Source organism: Halictus rubicundus, chromosome 10 (assembly GCF_050948215.1).
Source record: "Halictus rubicundus isolate RS-2024b chromosome 10, iyHalRubi1_principal, whole genome shotgun sequence".
Taxonomy (NCBI): Eukaryota; Metazoa; Arthropoda; class Insecta; order Hymenoptera; family Halictidae; genus Halictus; species Halictus rubicundus.
The window spans coordinates 6,716,607-6,740,042 of NC_135158.1; the positions used below are offsets into that span (position 1 = coordinate 6,716,607).

At 43.4% G+C, this 23,436-nt stretch overlaps 2 protein-coding genes across 5 annotated transcripts; both read left to right on the plus strand.

Annotated features, from left to right (window-relative positions):
* Nucleotides 1–1,610: 1,610 nt before the first annotated feature.
* Nucleotides 1,611–10,090, plus strand: Boss (G protein coupled receptor bride of sevenless). Of its 4 annotated transcripts, none has more exons than XM_076794662.1 (9): nucleotides 1,611–3,156; nucleotides 3,707–3,835; nucleotides 4,628–5,116; nucleotides 6,042–6,408; nucleotides 6,739–6,884; nucleotides 7,332–7,820; nucleotides 7,995–8,335; nucleotides 8,892–9,122; nucleotides 9,745–10,090. In XM_076794662.1, the coding sequence occupies exons 1-9, from the start codon at nucleotides 3,033–3,035 to the stop codon at nucleotides 10,000–10,002; spliced, it is 2,574 nt and encodes an 857-aa protein (XP_076650777.1). In that variant the 5' UTR covers nucleotides 1,611–3,032; the 3' UTR covers nucleotides 10,003–10,090. The 4 variants fall into 4 exon arrangements, with proteins under 4 accessions (XP_076650777.1, XP_076650779.1, XP_076650778.1 ...); XM_076794664.1 differs by having other exon boundaries at nucleotides 9,750–10,090; XM_076794663.1 differs by having other exon boundaries at nucleotides 8,892–9,074.
* Nucleotides 10,091–11,804: 1,714 nt separating this feature from the next.
* Nucleotides 11,805–15,954, plus strand: LOC143357937 (synaptic vesicular amine transporter). Its single transcript, XM_076794666.1, has 7 exons — nucleotides 11,805–12,084; nucleotides 12,513–12,722; nucleotides 13,899–14,165; nucleotides 14,308–14,348; nucleotides 14,408–14,554; nucleotides 14,763–15,084; nucleotides 15,569–15,954. The coding sequence occupies exons 1-7, from the start codon at nucleotides 11,982–11,984 to the stop codon at nucleotides 15,784–15,786; spliced, it is 1,308 nt and encodes a 435-aa protein (XP_076650781.1). The 5' UTR covers nucleotides 11,805–11,981; the 3' UTR covers nucleotides 15,787–15,954.
* Nucleotides 15,955–23,436: the final 7,482 nt, after the last annotated feature.

A 23,436-nucleotide genomic window follows, 5' to 3' on the forward strand; every position in this document is an offset into this window, starting at 1 on the left:
AAACGCACTCCATTGTTTCTCAGTCGTGCCCCCGGACCGCGGCCAGCCGCGTCGAGCACCAAAGTGGTTGTTCGAACCGTGAAGACGCGTTCGCGGACGACGTGAACACCGCGATTCCGCGCCCACAGTGGGGACTATAGTGAGTGAGAGAGAGAGAGAGAGAGAGAGAGAGAGAGAGAGAGAGAAACTGCTCGAAAGGGGAAGCCGTGACTCTGTACTCGCTCCGAGAGACCCGTTCGGAGCACTCGGGAACGCTCGCGCTCGCAAGACTGGCCCCTACGGGCCACCGCAACGATTTCGCTGACTACTAATTGGTTGCGGAAGATAACAGCGTTGTAGCTTGATCTTTGCTTTATGAGCTTGTAGCCCTCGAAAGACGAGATTTCGAGACCGTTTGCCATTTATCATTAGACCGCGGACCGTTATGTAAAATAACAATTGTCCGTGATAGTTGCAATTTATACGTTTTAGTTAGTTCTAGTTAGCTTAAAGTATTTAAATCTTTCCACTGTTTCGCATTTGATCTACCCATTTTTTTTATCGTAAATTTTAGAATGTACAGTCTATTTGTAATCAATGTTACCTTTAACTTATTTGTCGAGGATCGTTGACTTTTGGCAGATTTGTATGCACTTGTAGCTTCTAAAGCCTGTTACCAGACCTCGGTGAATTTCCTTGCACTCACATCCCGTGAAAATCGATACTGTTAGTGTACTTGTCGTTTCCTGGTCTCGCGAAGCCTTTTAATTTGTATAGATTAGGTCTGAAACGTTGTTAGTGGACTTTAGCGAATCTTCCTGAGTTTCCAAAAATTCCACACCATTCCTGACCCTCCGTATTGACATTCCTAGCCTCTCTGTCACGTTTGAATCCTTTTAGTGGATCATTATAGTCATAAGCGAATTTTCATCCGACCAAAACTCGAGGTCCCCAGTCCACTCGCCATTTTTAAATCCCCCGAAACCATATTTCCCCTAGATCTATCGCTCTCAAAGTCGAGAAAAGAATGAAACAGACATTTTCATGGAATTTTATATTCTTTACGACCAAACCACAAAAGAAAGTGAATTTGTATAAAAATCCGCAATCCTGTTGGAATCGTCGGTTCATCCCCTCAGCTCCCGAATTTATAACGTCTCTCCGTGTACCCGGAACCTTGGCCGGCAACCAAATGATGGTCGTACCGCGAGCAATATTTTCGCGAGATGAATTAATGAAATTTGCAAAAAAAGCAGGATTTTCGTTTGGTGGAATTCGGTCGGCGGATATGCAGTAACATAACCGATGGGTCGTTTAGTCAATTCCTGGTCTGCACGGCGGAGTAATCAAAATCTTTGATTTGGCTTGCGACCAAAAACTAAAAGTACCATTTCCAACGCGTCGTTTGATGAATTGGTAAAATTCAGAAAAATATTTCGATCGATCTAAAGAATATTGTCCTTTAAAAATAACAAACTCGAATTCGTGTCAATTTTTTCGAATCTGTATTGTAACACCTGCTTGAGTAAATTATTTCCTCTATAATTTCAACCGGCTGTTTGACCGGTAGTGCTAGGTTTAATGTACAATACATTCAATAAAACACATACAAGTTTCATAAGGTTCAGCGCAGGCTGGAGAAATCTTTATTTATCGATCAGCGTGCTTCACTTTCGCCGATCGTTCAGAAAGGGAGCAAAGAGATAAGCTCGCAGAGTGGACATAGAGATGTATCAATGACAGATCACGACAGATATCGACACGAATAGTTACCGGATAAGAGGACTGCGTCGATTCGTCCCGAATTGAATTCGAGGAGACCGAAAAGGGATTCCGTGCTGTAAAAGTGTAGGGTACGGACCGTATTGATGATTGATCGTGATAGGACTGAACGGCTCCGCGAGTACAGTGAATGAGATCCAAGTAGACGGCGAGGAATACCCTGAAAAGAAGGTGTCAGCCGAGGGAGCATTCACCGTGGGGAAGTTTAAAAGCCAGGAACCCGGAGGCTTACCGTGAAGAAGGTCCATTTTCAATCGGACGAAGATCAACATAAACATCTTAAGAAGCTTCCGGGGAAGAAGACATTTTCTGGAGCACGAAGAAGTCAGTCCCCGTGGAGCAGCAATTCTAATCAGCTTCGACGAACTATTTCACCATCGGAGGAATCGGGAGCTAAAAGGAGAGCTAGTAAGGTGAAAGATCAGCTAGTCGAGCTCGTTGAATTTCGATTAGCTGGGAAAAAGGTCGTGGAGGCAATAATCTCGCCCCATCTTCGGGTCCCGGCTGAAAATAAAATAGTCCCGGCGGTAGAGCCGAGGGACAGGAGCGTAATTCCTCCAGGTGTCCCTAACACGGCCCCCAGCCAAGGTACCGAATCAATAATGCTCTATCGCCATGGAAAGTGCGTGAGGAAGGGTGTCCAACAACCGTGCTACCCCCCGTGCACCTCGTCCAGCCCGAAGAAGAAACGTTAAGGAGTCGGTCGGCGGCGATCAATCGGCCTCGAAAGAGGACAGCGAACGAAACAGGGTTCGTAGCGTCCTGGAGGATCCTCTCCTTTGCATTAGCGTGAAATGCAGCCGGCGATAATCGTAAACAGAGACGGGGGAGCGTGTCCCGGGGCAGTTGTTGCCCCCGGAGAGGCGGTTACCACGCGATTTGATGGATCCGATCGGAATTAATCCCGGGGATCACGCTCCGCAACCGGATACTGATCGCGATAAGTGACCGGCGTGACCCGCCGCCATTTTTTCCGAGCTCCGAGTGGCCCTCGAAAGGCGCCCCAAGGCCCCCAGGGGCCATCAGAGACATGCTGACCCGCGATTGAACACGGTTTACCAGCTCGACCGGAGACGTCTCCGTTTCGTTTCCCGACGATGATAGCGTGCGTCACTTCCGGAATCGAGTGAGAGCAACTCGAGCGGAAACAGGACTCGACCCCTCGACCAAGGATATCGATTAAACAGTGATGAGGCACCGTTCGAAGCTCCGCACACAGTGATCGCTGTTCCAGATGTTTTATTGATGCATGATCGATTTTTAGTCTCATCATGATGCTCGCTAAGGTGGTCATCCTTGCGGAGCTGCTCTGGATGACCTTGGCGATCGAGGAGCAGAACATGTGCCCGAGGAATAGGAGCTTGTTCGAGATCCCTGGAGACGCTGTTCTGTCATGTAAGATGATTTCGCTTGGGCGGGCTCGGATTTCGGAAGAAGATGTCACAGATACGTTCGTAGTCGTAATAGTTGTCCTTCAAGGTTGCCTGTGTGAAGTTATATGGGTGAGCTGGACAGCTATTGTGACTACCGACATGTCTACGGTGTCTTTTTTTTTCGAAAACAGGCTGTAAATTGTGCACTGATCGAGATGCTTGGGTATGCTTGCTTAATGAGCGTGAAGTAAAGGTTAGAAGGGGAGAAATTAACGTCCTTCAGGAACGACGTTTGTGAATTAATTCTGAAAAATATTTCACTATTTATTGCACAAGATTATTAGGAGCGATACACGTATCATTGTATGCACGTCCCAGACGTTCGAGAAAGGTATGAAAAATATCTAAAAGTTTAAATCAATAACAGTTTCATTCAATAAATGACAATGATTGATTCTGAAGGGTTGAAATATACATTGAAATTCTGTTGATTTGTATTTTCTGCGTTCGTTTAATCCTACGATTACTTGTAGCACTGTGCACGAAAATTAAATAATACTCACGAATTTCAGTATTCCTGGACATAAATCATGGACCTTATTGCAACATCACTTCGGCGAAAGGTCTCGAAGAAGTCTCCACTGCGTTTTACGTGGCGCATGCTCTGAACAAGTACGAATTCGTACCTGACGTTTCGATAGGTGCGTCAAACTGATTTTTTTGGAGGGTTGCTAAATGGAGCTTTTGTATTGAATCCAAGTATGTTCTCTTTGGGGGGTTGCTGAATGAAGGTTTTGTGTTAACACCCAGCTTTGTTATTTTTGGAGGGTTCCCAAATTTTGTATAAAATCCAACTTTTCTTTTTTGGGAGGGCTGCTAAAATGGAGCTTTTGTATTGAGTCCAAGTATGTTCTCTTTGGGGGGTTGCTGAATGAAGATTTTGTGTTAACACCCAGCTTTGTTATTTTTGGAGGGTTCCCAAATGAAGATTTTATATAATATCCAACGTTACCTTATGGGAGGGTTGCCAAAATGGAGCTTTTGTATTGAATCCAAGTATATTCTTTTTGGAGGGTTCTTAAATGAAGATTTTGTGTTAAAACCCAGATTTGTTATTTTTGGAGGGTTCCCAAATTTTGTATAAAATCCAACTTTTCTTTTTTGGGAGGGCTGCTAAAATGGAGCTTTTGTATTGAATCCAAGTATATTCTTTTTGGAGGGTTCTTAAATGAAGATTTTATGTTAAAACCCAGATTTGTTATTTTTGGAGGGTTCCCAAATTTTGTATAAAATCCAACTTTTCTTTTTTGGGAGGGCTGCTAAAATGGAGCTTTTGTATTGAATCCAAGTATGTTCTCTTTGGAGGGTTGCTGAATGAAGTTTTTGTGTTAAAACCCAGCTTTATTATTTTTGGAGGGTTCCCAAATGAAGATTTTCTGTAAAATCCAACTTTACTTTTTTGGGGAGAGTTGCTGATTTTTCATTGACTTCAGGTGTAAAGGTGTACGACACCTGCCACGACGAAATGACAGTGTACAAACAAGCTCTGCAAGCGGCAGTGGACACCGACTGCGTGGACAATTACGATCTAGGGATCCTATTGGCGTCGGAATACGCTACGATCCTCGAGCCGCTTCGTAATTACAGCGTCCTTCCGGTCAGCACGTACAAAGAGCAGAACCTGACGAGGCCCTTGATCAACCTGATGGTGCACTACTTGACTACCAGGTTCGAAATGATCGATCTCCTACTGGTCGACTCGGATTATCCGCTGAATCTGTTCCTGGACGTCACAAAGGAGGCTGGGATCTGCGTGAAAAATTATGCGAGCACCGTTGTGCTCGATGAAAGCGACACGGAAGCCGTGATCGCTGTCGTTGGCGCCAGGAACGAGATTCGACAGTGGATCGAGAGGGGAGAGAAGCTGCAAGGACCTAAGAAGACGTGGATCGTTTTGCCCATCGATGGATCCAACGTCGATGGTACGATTTGTTATATTTTCTTTTCACCGATTTGGGCTGACAAAATTATCCTATTGTACTGTCCGATAAATTCGTCATTTTTATTCTCGTATACCTGTCGCCATTTTGATTAAGCAAAGACATCGCCACATATTTTGTATTCATACCAAGTTTACCATTAATTAAAATAAAATATTGGACAATTTTAAATGTTATAATATCACTTCTCAGGCGACAGGTGTGGAGGCTACAGTATTTTTCAAGATGGCGATCGAGGCTCTAAACACCGCGTTATCGATACTGTTTTAACGGTCATGAGGAGCCCGTGTTTCGCACTTGTTGCTTCGATAGGATTACACTTTAATGCGCGCCAGTTTCCCCGCGAAATTGACAAAATTGGATTTTTGAATGGATTACCCTAGTCGAATTTGTATGCCTGTAGGAGCATCGAAATCGGTTTAGGTTCGCATGATGGATTTAGGGAGGTTCGAAGGCGTCTGCGGTATAATGGCATAGCGTTCCATCCCTTCGGAGTCGACGCGCTTAGAGGTCGGGTGAACCGTAGAAGTTCGTGAACAATTTAGAAGTTTTCTGGATTATAAATATTTCGACGAGAGTTCCCTGTTATGGGTAACAATAAATCGATGTCGTACTTTTCGCGCGAGCTTTCGACAAAAATGGTGAAAGAGCAAACTTCTCTTGTGAAGAACATGCTTTCGTTCTCCTTGCAAGTAATTGCAATGATGCAATTATCGACAGAATCATGACCACCGCTCGCTATAGTCACGTTCTGGGTCCCGAGCGTTCAACGATTTTATTTATTGCTCTTATCCATCTGAGGGCTCTGTTCGTTCGAAGGAATGAAATTGTCGAAAGCGTCCAGAAAAGAATGGTGACTTGTGTACGTTGTAAGAAAAGGCTGAAGGAACGGCGTCCATGTTTGCAGAGCTGATTCCCCCAGGATCGTACGTGATAAGGACGCCATCGTTCGATCCGAATCTACTACACGAAGCGTCCTCGACGGACGCTTTCCTCGAGGCGGCCGGCGAATCGGTGATTCACTCGTCCCGTCTCCTGGGCGTCGGGAAAGCGATGGTCGAGTTGGCCCAGACTCTCCAGGACCTCCAGAAACGAAACTGTCCCCGGGGAGTGGAAACGGGCTGCGTGATGCCGCGCTTCAATCCCAATTCGGGACAAGAGATTCGTAACGGTGAAGTGTACCATGCTCTACGGATATTGCCGAAATTGCACTCGATTAAGTACATCGTGGCGATGAAGAGCCAGCAAGAGCTGGTCGACATGGCCGCCTACAGGTGGGTATCAAACTCGCATCCGCCCACGCGAACGCTGCAAAGCTTTTTAATCAAACATCAAATCGTTTCCAATCCCATTTTTATCAACGATTGATCCATTCCATTCCGATTTTTTCTACTCCCTGTCATTTCAAACGGTTTTTTTTTCAAAATGTACTTCAAATTCCTTGATTTCACACAATCTTTGGTTACCGAATGCAGTGAAAATAACGAAATAAATGTATATTACTTGTCTAACTGAAACAAGAAATTCGTATTAGTAAGTATAACGTACGTTTAAACTGGCGATTGAAAAACGTCGAATATATTAATGCAATCGATCGTTTGTAGGGTGGAACCTGCGAACCTGAAGTTCCGGATCACTCCCGAGTCGAGAGTACCAAAGATGCCGAGGCTATGCTTGAAGAAGTATGCGAAGAACTGCGAGAGTTGCTCGAACTTCAAGAAGAGATTCGGCCCCCGAGGTGTGACCAAAGGTTTGCAATAAATGACGCTCTGTAGGGGCCATTTTTTAATAGTTCTTCCAAGAATTACGAGGTGAAGAGGAAAATATTTTATTTCAATTTTCGTATTCGGAACACATGTTGTTCGTGACGAGAAAAATCTTTAGTAATCGTTAATTACCGAGTTCAATGAAAATTCACTAGATCTGGCAAATTTACTCTTGTCAATTGCATCACAACAGTTGAACACCGGGGAGTCACGATTTTTCTTCCAAAATACGATTATAGCAATCATCTTTCCAAAAATTGACACGAGTTCCATCACCGTCCGCCATATTGGAAGAGAAAAGGCGCGGAGGTCCACACTCGAATCTCGCTAGCAATTGATTAAGAGTTTCGGTGAATGACGGCGAGGAGAAACGACGAGGGAGAAAAGCAACTAGTCGAAGAGCAATGCTGAAGAAGGTCTCTCGATTGCAGATACGCTCGACATGGGTTTATTGAAGCCGGGCAACTGGATACCAATTTTCCTGACGGTGGCGGTGTGCGGCGCGTTCGCCTGCAGCGTGATTGCCGTCTTCATTATCTACCGTTTCATCGTCGAGGACGTGCTCGACGGGAATCCCGCGCTAACGATCGTCCTGATACTGGCGAACGTTTTCACGCTGCTGACGGTGGTCCCGTTCAGCATGAACGACGGCTACGTAGGCGCTGAAGCCCTGAACTCGAGGAAGATCCTCGTGACGACCCTCGCTTTCGGCATCGATTTCTCGGTGATGCTGTCTAGGGCGTTCTTCCTGGTGTTCTCCAAGGGCGGCATGTTCACCGCGCACATCAACGGTTATCTTCAGGGTCTGATGGTGTTCTTCATGTTCGGCGTGCAGGCCGCCATGTCCTTTATGTATTTCATCCTCGGCCCGGAGGACTCGGCCGTCATCGTGAGGAGCTTGATCTTCATTGGTCTCTTGGGTATCTTCACATTATTCTGTTTTTCTACTTTTTAAACGAGTGCAATCTTAAATTCAATGTATCAAGAAAATTTTCAATATTTCTCCAAAATATTGTAAACCGCTTCTCTACTTGTTGGACACGTTTACTTGCTGAGGGTTCCGGAAACGGGGTGACGATGAAAATCATTTTCAGGGTACGACATATTCCTGCTAGCAGCGTTCTTCGTGGTGTGCTTCTTCATCGCTCGATTACCACGCAATTATCGCGAGGGAAAGTGTTTCTTCGGGACCTCTATCGGTCTATTGATAACCTGGGCGATCTGGTTGACCTGTTTCATCCTGGTGGAGCCAGAATGCAGGGACACAGTGGTCTCCTCCGGCATCATCGCCACCGCTTACCTGATCATCGCGGGTGTCCTGATACCCAGGACTTATTACATGGTCACTCATCTGGCCAGAGGGAGAGAATTTGGTCAGAGATTTGGATCGACGGAGTTGACGGGCGATCCGAGGATAAATACTGTCACTAGACAGGTCAGTCAGACATTTGCGGTACCGGTGACGTTTCTTAGACTTCCGGTTAACAAATAAATTCAGTCAATCCTAGTGCACTGTTCAGGAAATTGGTACACAGTGAACATTCGATTGTGGACGAAAATGATTGCAATTACAAGCGCGTGGCTCCATTTTTAATCAAATTAATTCTACCAGCACCCTTTATACCTTAATGGTTAATTGTTTATTAACACTTTCACTGCCAAACTAGAAACCTCAAAAATTCCATAAAATCAAAGTAAGTTATTTGATGAAATAAAAATTGGAAAAAATGAAATGTATGATATTGAGTAGTCCTCCCACTTTCTTACATTTTACCGATCCCAATCAAATTTGGTACAACGAATATATTGACATAAAAATTCATTTTAAAACCTGGACGAATAATTCCGTCACCCACATATGGACCATTGAACTACCACCTTCTTGACTGAAAATGTCTAAATAATATTCCAATGAATATTTCTATTACTTGTACATCGAGGATCTTTGTTAACAGTTCTTTAAGCAGAAACAGACATTTTCCTCTGTACAGTCACGTCCGTTTTACGATTACGTTCACGCCGGTGGAGGGAGCTTGACGAACTTGAACGTGGCGTACCCCAATTACTATGGCAACTCTAGTCCGAACCAGAAGTACCTGAGCCAGCACAGAAGCTCGGATCAAAGGCGGATTCCCGGGTACAATAACTACGGATTCCACACGGAGATGCGAGAAGTGAATAACTCTTACACGATACCGCAAGTCTGCATCGAGGATGCGGACGTGAGATTTTTTCTACGCTTTTTCCCCCCGCCTCCGATCGCGTTCTTCTGCATTTTTCTCGTAGCCTAGTTTCGCGGCTTGCACAGCGGGTGAGAAAATCTTTCCACGCAGCTGTTCTCGAAAAATCTCATAAATTCGCGGCTCGCACAGTAAAATCTTCAATTATACGAGAACTAGGCGTGCTAATTCTTTTTTGTAAAAGAAATTCTGTGTGCAGGTATTTTCAACACATGTTTCTAATTTTTTCGTCGGAGGTGTAGATCTCATAATTTTTTACCAGTACCACAATGAAATTAACAAATATTTTGTAAAACTCGAGTTACAAAATAAGAATCTTTATCCTTAGTGTGCCTAGTGCCAGTGTGCATCTGAATATTCCCGGTGATAACAGTTAGACTGCGGATCTCTGTGCAAAGCTATACATTGTATACAAAAATTTTTTGATAATTTTAATAAGCTGAGCTTAATATATCGATGTTCTCAAATTCTTTTGCCTACGATCCGCAGTGTAATATCGAATAATATCGAATAACCTGAGGTTATAATTACGGGAAACGATGCAAGCGTAATTTGATTTCGACGAATGTTGCTACATTAAGGACTGAAAAACTACGGTTTCTAGTCTAGGACCAGCCCGGTGGAGAGAAGCAGCGTGAATTCAACGTACGCCCGTCCAAGATGCCACCGGAAGCGGAGGACCAAAGACGACAAAGACTGCATCGAGACGGACGTGTACGTGGAGAGCAACGCCGCAACTAGTCGACGGGATCACGACGAGATCTATCCGATCAGATCGTCCAGCCCCAGATTAACGCAAATGGAGGCGACGATACGCGAGGAGGACGAAGAGGACGAGCCGACCAGGATAACGCGGTTCTGAGACTTTGATCCCGCCGGTGTTCACATTGTAGTCACGCGCCGCATAGAGAACTCTGTTCCCGATTAAATAAATCTTCGTTCGAAAGGTCGGCCTGTGTGTTCTTCCGATTTCTCTTCATCCCCTTCAAATCTCGATACGCGATACAATACCGCGAAATTTTTTATTGAATTTTATCTCTCGTCTGTTCCAACACTGAATTATTATTCTTGGCAGATATAGCGTGCACTTCGCTTACGAAACACTTTTGCATGATATGTTCTAACATATAAAGAACTATAGTTTATTTCAATAAATATTTAGAATTTTTTGTCTAAGGGAATTTATTTTACAGTGAACACAATTTTAATTTGATTCTGACTGCTTTAAATGCAACGACACAATTCATTGAATTTTCAAGTAAATGAATAAAAGACTGAACGTCAATATTAACGAAAATATTACGTCAAAATGTAACACTTGCATTAACTAAATTGTCTAAATATCAAATATGAGCCTCTAAGTCACTGCACGAGTATATTAAGTTGTTCAAACGTCGCCATTTTAAATTGTTTTAAGAAGCCTCTTGAATGGGCATCGTTGAATTAAAAGAACTATTTTGTGTTGGTAAAAATCGATTTGAGAGGTAGTTACCTAACTGGCATTCAATTCCACGTTCCACAAAATGGCGGCCTCGCGCTCGTTTCACCATTGTCCTCGTAATTAAAGTAGAAAACGATGCAGCGCACCGGTGTGCCAGGCCCCTTTTGCGCCGCGAGAACTCGTCGAACGGAGAACCAATTTCGCGTGTTCCCTTCCGAAATTGTGTTATGGTCGATCGTAATTCTGCAATCAGGGCACAGGTGTATGTTGCCGATGAATATCGATGACAGTGCCGTAACCGGAAACGCGCGAGGCGCAGACCCCTTCGCCCCGAAAGGATTGAATCCATCAAAATTCGGATATTTTTACGTCCCCTCGTAATATCAAGACATCAATTTTATGTTGCAAAAAATTTCCAATTCCGTTCCGAAATAAACCTGACATTTTACGACATTTTTTTATTAACTCTCGGCAAAATGTTTGAAGAAACCCGATACGTGATTTATCTATTAAATTACAGAGCAGTGAACCAGAGGGAATTGTCTTGACTAAATTTAAAAAAAGAAAAAGAAAATGTGCACTATAAACAATGGACATTTCCACGACATTTCCAAGAATTCCAGCATCTCGAGTTTGCACAAACACTAGTATAAATAAAATCTGCCAGTACTATAAACCTGAAAATGAACATTTACACTTTCTGCTAAATCTGTTGATAGATAAGCTAAATATTTTACATTCATACCAACTCGAGTTTGCACAAACCCCGACCACTTCAAACAGCACTCGCATTATCAAATTTTTGCGCCTAGTCTCCCAAGAAAATTAACTTTGGCAATAGTCTGATAAAAAGAGCGAGTTTTCTGCCATATGTGTGACAAAGTAATCGCGTTAGACGGAGGAAAGAGGACGCGGAGCAGACGTTCGAGGATCTCAGGGACGCAGCTTGGAGATGTTGGGCAGCTTTACTTCCGCGCCATGAGGCCACGTGAAAAATCACTATGGTGGGCGTCTGGCTCGGCACGATAAGCGGCCATAACCGGCGATAAATCGGCCGGTGCATCGGCACGTGAAAGGGCCCCGAGATTCAAGGGTGTCCGGGGGTGATTACTCCGCGGATTCTGAAAAAGCTTCTGCGCAAGGACAAGGCTTTCGAACGCTATAAAAGCTCGATCTGGACCGGCACGGTTTCCAGTCACGTACACGGACCCCCGTTCCTGGTATCGGGGAAAACGGGAATTCGAGTTACGGCGGGCGAATTAAGGAAGAATCGCGGGGATGGGAGCGCCACGGAGAACTTGAAGAACCAAGGGACAGTGAAGGCATGCCCTTCGAACCATCGGACAGCCGTGATCTCACGCGTGCTTCCCGGCTGCTTCTAATTAAGGAATCGCACAACGATGTCCATGATGATGTTCGGGAATCCGTGGAATTCACGGACCATCGTCGTCGCGCTTGTATACCTGAGCCTCTTCTTGGACAACGTCCTGCTCACCGTTGTTGGTAATCTTTTTTCAATGCCAGTTGTTCGATTTTAATTTCACTGTGAGTTTTCATTTCATTATTCCGTGTTTCCATCAACCCTTTTTAAAATTCTGTATAAATTCTCTCGGACACCTTGAGGCATACAATTTAAGGCTAAACAATCGAAATGACCTTGAGGGGCCATACCAGTCTAAAAGTTGTTAAATTTTTATTCGTTCTTCCCGGAGAAAATGATCAGAAAATGTACGAACATGGACGAAAGTGTACAGTAATGCCTCGTGAAAAAAGTTGTGGTGGTTTTGTTAGTAAATCGCGAAATTAGGGTTGAAATAACGCGCTCTTAGGACGGCCTCTGAACACTCGACGCTGATAGCTAATGTCGGCGTAATTGATGGTCTTTTACCTACGATCGCAAAGACCGTTCATGGGGAATTTGCACGTTCCAGTGCCGATTATTCCCGATTACCTCTGCATCATCGACGGGAATTCGACGACAAACGCCGAGAAGGACGAGAACGGTCGAGTGGGATTATTGTTGAGCTCGAAGGCGCTGGTACAATTAATACTGAACCCGGCCGTGGGCACATTAACTGGTACCCTGGGATATACCAAGCCATTGTTCCTTGGAAATATAAGTCTTCTGCTGGCTGCCATGCGTAAGTTCCCTTTTGTTTTCGGGCCCGTTCGTAGATGCCCCCACCCACTCTACGTCAAGTGGAATTATTCTAAGTGATTGCGAATTCTGATTCACCTGCACTCACCAAAAATAGCGAATCAAAGCAATCTACTATAAACTTGTATTAATTTTAATCTATCAGAATGGTTGAGAGAAGAAGTGAATTTTTATTTAAGCCTCGTGCGATAATTGTCAAGTCTGTGCAAATAATTATTTGGAAAGAGATTCGCGGAAAAGCGAATGAAATTCGAGAGCGCATTCCATTAAGGTGGAACTTTCAATTCGAGTTATTTAACTGTGAACCACAGATAATAAACAGTCGACGACGTGTCTGTTTATCGATTCTGATACGCAGAATTTTATTAAACTCCTACACAACAAGCTATACTCTTCTCTATACATGGACGTGTAAACACGTAAACGAAATACGCGTGTATATGGCCAGTGAAGATCGAAATTAGTATGTGAAACAATTTTTCATAAAATTTCAAACATTTCCCTGAAAATACTCTGGGTATGCGCTTTTCATTTCGCCGATTGCATCGTGTGCGCAATCCGTTTTGCCTATTGCAAGTGATATCGATGCAATCAAAACAATGACGATAGCGGTCTGTGTACACAAAATTCCATTACAAATATGATTGTGTTATAGCAATGACACAGTAACGTTACCGAAGCTAGAATTTAGAAAAGAAAATAATTTAAAAGCAAATTAGATCCCGTATCAGTGGACAGTATTTCAGTGTTCATTTAGACAATTCAATATCTACAATTTAAAAAACAATTTAAAAAAGGTATTCACTGTATTTCTATGACCCTCGAATATAGAGTCGTTTAATTTTTAATTCGTGGAGGACCCACACAATTTGTGAGGATATAATGTTCTATTCAATTTTTCAAACTAAGCGAATGGTTCCATGAATTTTGATTGTAGTCATTCTTGAAGTGTAGAGTCTAAAAAATATTAAAGAACGTGAAATGTCCAGTAACAATTTGTTAACCGAAACTAATGGTTCCGTGACATTTTACTGTGGCTGTTCTTAAAGTGTAGAGTCTAAAGAATTTTATCCAATTCTCCAAAAACAAAGGTTTTTTGACGCCACAGCACAACTTGAAGAGGATCGGCTAAAGGCGGGAAATTCGAATCTGTTCGCAGTGTTTGCATTTGGGCAGACCTACGAGGTCCTTTTCCTCGCAAGAAGTGTCCAGGGCATATCATCCGCGTGTATCGGAGTTTCCGGAATGTCGCTGGTCGCCTCGCAATACCCTGAAGAGGACAAGAGGTCGAAGATCATGGGCTTCGTTCTTGGGAGTATTGCATTAGGCGTCCTCGTCGGATATCCGATTGGCTCCGTGCTCTACGACCTCGAGGGAAAAATGGCACCCTTCCTGCTGGTCGCTTGCTTCATTGTTGTCGCCATATGTACGCGTTTTCTTCCATTCAATCCGTAAACCTGCTTCTTTCAATAACCTTCTTCTTCTTGACGTTGTTGCGCAAGCTTTGTTGCGATCTTCGATAATACATTTCTATACAAAATTGACGTTTGTTGTCACGTGTCCTTCAGGTTTGCAAATTTTAGCTCTGGACATCGAGACACCAGTCCAGGTGAGTATTTACACAAGACCGATTGCAAAATGAAACGTATAAACAATTTCTATGGTCAGTTTAAGGAAAAAGAAACGTCCTGGACCCATTTGCTATCCGATCCACACATCCTCATCATATTCGGGGCCATTTGGTGCTCGACGTCTCCGATGGCCATTTTGGAGCCGTGTTTGCCAATATGGCTGCGGGCCCACATCAAACCCAAGGTAACGAAATCCTCGTTAATCATTTAATCAGCTAGATTTTAATTTAACTCTTCATAAACACATGATTAGCGGATCTTTGTGCAAAATAAAATTTGTATGCATCAATTGCAAGCTATAGAAGCTAAAGAAAAATTTACTTTCGTCGTACATTACAAATTTATTTTCTATTTCTTTTTGTATTTACATTCTTTTCTGAATTCTATTGCAGAAATGGCAACTGGGAACAGTGTTTATTCCAGACAGCGTCGGGTACTTGGTCGGTACCAATTTCTTCGGGATGATAGCGTACCGGTACGGGCGCAGCAAACTCGCTGCTTTGGCCATGTTCGTCGTCGGCGTGAGCGCCATTTTGATTCCGTCGGCCAGCACTATGTCGCAGCTAATAGTTCCGCATTTGGGAATGGGTTTGGGCATTGGAGTGGCAGACGCGGCTCTGGTGCCTCTGTTGGCTAGTTTGGTGGACCGTAATGGCGATTACGGACCTATTTACTCGATTCAACAAGTGGCCGTCAGTTTGGCTTATTCCCTTGGTACGCCATTTTCTCGTTAAACAATATTAGGCTTATCGACCTGGTTGCTTCTTTATCCAGTTACCATTTAGTCCGATAAAAATCCGTGCCTCATGCCTCATCGACGATCTTCGTTGTTCTCCAGTGTTAGGAATCCGACGCTGACCATTTTATGAAACGGTATAACCATTTTAACTACTGTGAATGTTTGGGCGAACGGTTTTCTTGAAGCCATTTTGAGCGAACGAGAATAAAATAGAAATTACAGTATGCTTCTAATGGCTTTCTGAAGTGAAAAATTGTTAATTTACAATTTTTGGCAAAAAATTACTGGTCTATTGAAAAACGTATTCAAGGGACTGAAGAATCTGTAAAATTTCCTTTTACGACTGATAGGGAATTCAATATTTAGAACGTAGACGAATAAGCAAAGATAAAATTTGTTTCTGATGTTCGATGCGAAATACGGGTACAGAGGAATTAATATTAGGTATACTTTGTCCAGGGCCAATCTTGGGCGGCGAAATGGTGAAAACGATTGGTTTCCAATGGTTGATGGGTATCGTCGGCTTAATGAACATGGTCTACTGCCCGCTGCTAATATACCTCGCCCTGGAACGAGGGAAATCATCGAGACAAGACGATGAAAAAAGGGAGTACGAGATCTTCCAGAAACCGGTGACGAGCTACGAACGGTTTCACGATTCCGATGACGACCTCTAATCCTTTTACGATCACCATCGAACGGACGCATCAATTTTCTATCACCGGATACGCCTCCTCGGTTAACCCCCACCATTTTAGAAAAGTAATTCAAACGAACACCGAAGATTTCCATCGACACCCAGGAGAAATAAAAGAATATTTATTCATGTTAATCGAACTACGAAATAAATATTATAAATTGTCCACGACGGAGTAACCATGAACTGTCGGGTAGCGTGTCGAGTCAGTCTTTAATTTTCTGGCGAAAGAAACGCGCGTTAATCAGCGTTTTCATTATCGGCGCGAGCGAAAGGAAAGATTGCCGGGTGTTTTCATCAATTTCCACAGCTATCCGACGTTAAATTAAAGCCCGGAGAGCGTTCCGAAACAGCATTAACAACATCATTGTACTTCCACTTAACCGTGCCTCGGAGACTAACTCCATCGTAAGTTATACAGAAGTAAATTACCATCCCCCGAATTGCTAAGGAATGTGCCTCGGGGCTGTTGGCCGATAGTTGCGACACAGCGTCCGTCGAAGTTTCGCCGTTGCATTAAGGTGATTTCGAAATGCCAGAAGAGAAAAACTCGCCGCGGGTCTCGCAGCAGCCAGCAGCATTATTTTAGCAAGCGGGACCCTCGCGAAACAAATCCCGCAGCTCCCGGTTCCCCGCGAACCGAAACCAACAACGGGACCTTGAATATCATCCTTTTACGCGCAACCGGAAAACACGCGGAGAACTTTCGTTGTTTGCGAGCGCGCTGCGGGTCTTTGCGAATGTCTACGTTCCCGGAGTACTGAAAACTCGAGGCACGAAACATTCCGATGCAACGTTAACGTTTTCGTTTTACTCCGCCGAAATCTTGACGCGGAACAGCGAAACTTTCGAGGAAACCGAGAATTGGATTCGTGCGGAATCAGAACTGATTTTTGCGCACATGAAATTTGCGACTTCCAGCATAACAGTGGACTAACAACACGCATCGCGATACTTACTTAAAAAGGAGCTATAATTTCTACGTGCTTCTAATTACTGAATGATTTCGATTTGAAATTACTGGAGCATCCCTGTATGGACATTTTAGGAGCTCTTGCTGTAATAAATGTTGTTGGACAATCCAAGATAGCGAAGCAAAAAATAATCATTGAAGCGATAAATAAATGGCCCCTACAAGGTGTAGAAACTGTAAATTAATTTGGGGTACAAAAATAATAATAATAATAATAGTCTATGTCGTCCACCTGCATTAACACTAGATTTACGGGACCCGTCAAAATGACGGATTCTAATATTTTTCATTTACGAATATTGAGATTGTAAAGATGCGTCCACGAGGAATTATTTAACAAATTTATTTCTTCGGGTATATATCATTTAAAAAAGTGGCTACAAATTTCGATAGATACATTCATGACATTTTTATAAAGTAATGTAAAATAGTCACTTTTAGTGCTCCGTAAACCTAGTGCTAAACAATCTTAAAGCAGGATCAAAACGGCAGCGAAAAGTAATACCAGCCCGATGCATAATTTACAAAATAATAAACAGCCTCCGCAAGAACTGGAAACAGTGGAGCAACTCCGTTAGCGAAAATGCTGCCGGCATCGTCTTAATTGCTTTATTGCCGCGCAAATGACGTCGGTAAGTACAAAGTTCATGGAAATTAGCCCGCCATTAAATTTAACTCTAATTGAACGGCAGCCTCTTTACGGGTTAATACAATCTGCTTCGTTTCCCTGCTAATTTCTTCAATTGGTGCCGCGCGTTAAGGTTAATTCGCTTCGCAAATAAGCGATCGGCTCCATTAAAGCTCGTGCAGGTGTTCCGTGTCCCACGAATCATTCAACGCGTGTCCAGCGGGGTAATTTTCGATGAGGGACGAGATAGTTGCTATGTTTGTGCGCGTGTGTGTATGTATGTGTGTCTCTCTCTCTCTCTCTCTCTCTCTCTCTCTCTCTCACGGTTCCCCTCTTGCGCGCGCACGCACACGAACGTGTCGTTATTAAATATCCAAACTGCTTCCACGTTAGCGTCACGTCGCGCGCAATTACACCGGTAATTTAGTTGCGAGCGATTCGAAGGGTAATTAGTCGTTTGACTGCGGCCGCTCTCTCGCGAGCGTCAAGCACACTTTCCGCTCATTGTGCGAAACCGCGTTAACCGTGCGCGCGATTCTCGCAATTTTCGCCTCGCGAACGCGAGACCCGACCACCGTGGCTTCCGATGTTTTCTTCCCGTTGCTACCGACGAACGCCCGAAAATAAAAGGGACAGCGCGTGCGAAAAAATATTTGTTTTACCAATAATCCGGGCCGACTGCGAATCGCCCCCGTTCTCGTTCACTGCGCCGCACGCTTCGGCATTTCTGTCTCGAGCCAAAAAATAGAATATCGAAATTTTCAATCAGTTCCATGAAACCGTTCCCGGAAATGCTCGTTGCCTCGTGGCTGCGAATTAATTCGGATTTTATGGATTTATGGAACGTGCTAGTGAAAGTATTACCGGAAACGTTGCAAATTAGCTTCAGAATATTGTTTCAGGATTTTGTTCCATTTTTATGTCCAAAAACTTTTGTACCACATTCATTTGTACACGTGTGCTTATATGTGCTTCGCTGTTTCGCATAAGAATTCATTATTCAGGTTTTCAATTACCTCTTCAATTGCTCAGGACGAACGTACGCAGCGGTGCCTCGGACGTAATTAAATTTAAGAGAAGGCCATTGCATTCAGCGTTTCAATGGCAACGCCGCTTCAAAGTGCATTCGGAACGTAGAATGTGAACTATCGTCGTAAATACCGCCGACTTTTTGCAATAATTATTTGCCAATGCAACGAAGAAGCAATTGCCAGCAAGGAAGTCTCGCGAACGGAGTTTATCTTTCCGTAGGGAGTTCTTCGTCCTTGTTTCTTGCGACGAGCTTTCACGCTGCCATTTGACTCCTCTGGCTGGTTTCTTGCTCTCCCCCGCGGTGCACGGGCAATATTACATTTTGTTCCGATCGCGAGGCAATTAGTGCCCCACGGTGCGCACCCCTGCGCAAGAAACGATACAAACTGGCTCTTGTTCCACCCTCGGGAGGGAAAGAGTTTCCTACGGCAACATTGAAATAAAGAAATCCTAGAAATATTAGAAACACTAATAACCACAAATAAGCCCTTTGAATCCATCCCTATCTACAAAAAAATGAAGCAAAATGATCTTTGCATTTTAATTCGTTCGCCCGAACAGAGGGGAGCTATGAAAAATTGTTATATCTCGTTAGAAAATGCACTTTCCAAGCTGAACATTTTTATACGTACTTCTCAAAGCGTCATCTAAATATGGTAAAAATTTCTCGAATTTATATTTAGCCGTTCGATTTTCAAAAATTCCAAAAGCTGAATAAGCATAAAAATAAATATTTCTGGGATCGTGAATGAACACCTTTTCTTTGAACAATGAGAAATAGGTATTAACCCTTTGCACTCGAAGCCATTTTAGCTCCGAAACGAAACATTTCTTCCGACCTAGAATATTTCCCTTCTATATATATGTTTTCATACTGTACATACGAAAATGGTGCCATTTACTCGTAGAGTACTGAAATGTTTAGTCATTTATTAAATACAAACAAATTTAATGATTTAAAAAATATTTTTTGGATAATGATACAGCAATTTTTAGTGGCGCCTTACAGTCGCCGTTCGAGTGCTAAGGGTTAAATTCTGTTGAATACGACGGACAGGTCTATATTGGAAGCATCGGCAGTCCTCGCGAACCCTGCGGTCTTGGGAACGGATATCAATCTTCCATCCGGGTCCTCTTTTGTATTTAATTAAAAGAGGCAAGCGATTAAAGCTCTCGAGGCCGCCGGTGAAGTCTCGTGATGGCTCGGAAGGGAAATCCTCCTCGATTGCCTGGACTGCTTCATGAATTTAATCAATGAGTTTCCCACCTGCTTCGCTCGATGGCTACTTATCCGGCAGTAAAAAAGGAACACCGCGGCGCAAACGGCAAACATCGTCCAACCCTTCGCGACGAACGTATTTACGACAGATAACAGGGCTTACGAGTTTTCCTCGGAGAAGCCGAGAGACGCCCCTCAGCCCCCGTCCCGTTCCATCTCGTCCTCCTTGTATTCGTTAAATATTTACACGTGCCCTACCATTGCGTGCGCTATGAAATTTTTATTCCCATCCGGGTCGATCGCGGATCTGGACGGGCTCCAGGATCGGTCTCGCCTGTATCCGCATACCTATCCCGCAGGAAGCACAAACAAATGTCTCCATCCTCGTTCGCTAATCTGCTCGCTTTCAACCGTCCAGCGTTTGCACCGGCAAATACGCCGTCTATGAAATGTACACTGACGCTGGAAAATTGGAAGCAACGCTAATAACGATTTTACTGCCACATCGCGTCGCCGTTTTCGAACCTCGGTGCTCCGGTCAATGCGATTCCATAAAAGATATTTAAATTCCCGTTGCATCGATGCCATTCCCTTTTAAATAGAATTTACGGAGTTTTTGTGATCTCCGTAGAAATCCAATTTTATGTAGATGCAGTTGTACAGAACCGATGCAGGTGTAGCAACAAATGTTTCCATTCCTGTTGGCAAAGTCCGAACAGTAGGGACCGTCAGACAAATATTTATATCTCATTAGAAAATATATTTTTCAAGCTGCTAATTTTTCTACGTATTCTCCAAAGTGTCCTTGAAACATATCGGCAGTTTTAAAAACTTACATTTATCCGTTCAATTGTAAGAAATTCCTACAGCCGAAGAGAAACGGCAAAAATCGAAGATTTCCCGAATAGCGATCAAATTAAATTAAAACCGATATTTCTTTGATGAAAAATGGGTGTTGAATACTACGACTCGTTAAGCGCCCAGATTCAACCCAGATCGCGCACCATAAACTCCTCGACCATGCTTCCTTATTCTCTACTTCCTGCATCGGACCGTTCCGTCGCCGCACGGAGAGTAAGTAATTCTCAAACTTATCGCCTGAAACTTATTTCATGCCGATGGATGCCGGGGCGGTGAATATAACATTCACGGTCCAGCTGGTCACGTACAGTCCCTCGAACCATTCCCAGCATCCCAGGGATGAAACTCGCGTTGCCACCCTCGCGGAAATCGTTCCGGGGGGGTTGCGATGGGAATCGTTCGCGCAGACTTCGGCGATCGATTTTCACGATCTTCCCCGTTTCTTCGGGATCGTGTGACGCGCTATCGCCGACGGCATCACGCGACGCTGCTCCGATTTACGACGTGCAAACGAGCGAACCGGCAGTCCCGGTGGTGTAACGACGACGTCGATTTTTGGGGGGTTCTACACGTAAATGTTGAAGAAATCGATTTTCAAAAACACTTTTCTTCCGAATGTATATTGTCACAGGAATATTCTGAAAGCATTTTCATTCGATCGCAAAACTGAACGATAAAGCACACACTCATAAAGAGATATTTTAGGTTCCTTTGTTTCAGATAATTTGGCTTCATTGATCACCAAAATAATTGTCTCGAGAAACCATACCTTCGTTGTATAGTTTTCTCTAAATAGTATCACTAAATATACTGCAAATGCTTGCGTTGATCCTTAGAAATAATGATTTTGCTTTTCTTTTTCTTTTCTAAAAATTGTAAAGAGAGACTTGTAGAGATTATTTAAGTATTCACGAATGTATATGTAGTACCTCATAATTCGGACGATTCCATAGCTCTTGACGAGCCTGATGGGGGGGGGGGGGGGGTCAGGGAGAAAGAAACACCGCAATGGTTCCGTAAGTAAAGCCGCACCGGCGAAAGATAAATGACCGCAGGACAGGGCCGAAAGAATGATGGCGTCGAGGAACGGATCGAACGAGCCAGCGAACGGTGTCGATACCTCAGGCTACACGACCTCGGTATATATGTATAATTTCTGCCGTGTCGTTTCCCCGAACGATACCGGGACGGGCTACTTAAACGGGTGTCCGCGCGCGCGCCCGAATAATTTATGGAAAAGCGATATTGTTTCTAACCGCGCCCGACTTTTCCATTGGTCGAGTTTTTCAATCCGGCCACCGGCAATTGAAATTGGGAAGTAGATACAGCAGCGAAAGTTAGTATACGGAAATATTGTTGGGGTCATGAGCGACCCTATAACAGTTCAGTGGTTCTTTAACTCGTTTGCATTTGTCCGGTCTCGTCCAGGAAATTAGTTTGAAAAATAGCGAAGCTTTATTGAACCGGCAATGCGGAGAGAATTTTTATCAGTTCGTTTAGGTGGATTCTGATTAAATCCGCCGAAGGGGAAAACAATTTCCTTTAGATACATCCTTCCAATCTTTTATATCGATTTGAGGGTCTCGATGGAGAAATTCTATGAACAATAGCAACGTGGTATTGCAACGTTCAATCGGCAGAATAAAGAGAATTCTTATTGGATTGTTTAATTAGACGCTGATTCGATTCAACGGGAGAAAACAATTTCCTGCAGACACCTACGTTCTTTCGGTATTTTGCATTGTTTTGCGGAACGGGATCGAGGCAAGTTCGTTTAAAAAATAACAAAGCGGGTATTGAACATTGAATTGATAAAATGGAGAGAATTTTTTTTTGTTCGTTCGTTTAATTAAATCTTGATTTCATTCGACGGGAGAAAACAATTTCCTTCAGGTATACCGTTTCAATCCGTCACATTCAGTCGAGGAACGGATCTGATTGATAAAATTCAATCGAAGAGTAACGAAGTGGTCTTGAAATTTCAATTGGTAGGATAGAAAACATTTTATTAATTAGGTGTTTATTTGCTTCATGTCAAGACGAATAATTTTCTTTAGGAAAATCATTGTAAACGTTTGCACTGATTCGAGGGACGAACTGCAAAAAATTCAATCTAACAATTCTTCGAGTTCACTTGGGAAGATTCTTTTAGAAATGTTTGGAGAGTGTAAAGGTTGCTTGAGATGGTATACGAGGTTTTTGGAGTCTCCTGAGGGTTGATGAAGATGTTCGAAATTTATTAGGATGCTTTGTAATTGCTGAAGATGATGTGTATCGTAAGATGCTCCCTGGGATTTTTAGGCAAACTCGGGAGACTTTGCACAAACTTGGGAATTCCCTTAGCTTCGAGTTCGTGGAGAACCTGCAGATGTATACATATACGGTTCACGAGTCTCCTCGAAGTTGTCCAGGAATTCGTAAAGCTGATTAGTGTCTCCGCTACTCTATATTCTTGGGGGCTGTTCGGATTTTGCAGAATTTTAAGGCATCCCAAGTGTATTTGGATGCAACGCGAGATTCTCGAGATGTATCCAGACCCTGGAGAAGTCCACAGTCTTTGAAATCATATTAGAGATCATATTAGAATCACTGAGAATTTTCCAAGAGTCCATGGAGTCCTTGAAGCTCTCCCTAGAATCCATAGTCTTTAAAATTCCTCCAAAAGTCCACAGAGTTCTCGAAATCCTCTGAAAAGTCCGAAGTCCTTAAGATCCTTTGGAGTAAGGTTTCCGCAGCAGTCCATGAATACGCCCAAGGATTACCCAAACGATTGAAAGATTTTTTAATATTCTGCAGGACTTGTGTAGATTCACTCGGAGATCAAGATAATATATAAACGCTTTAACAGTTCTGTAATATCCTTAAAGAGATCCGCAGGACCTTTGAACTTTCTATGAGTGTCCTTGAAGCGCTCCAA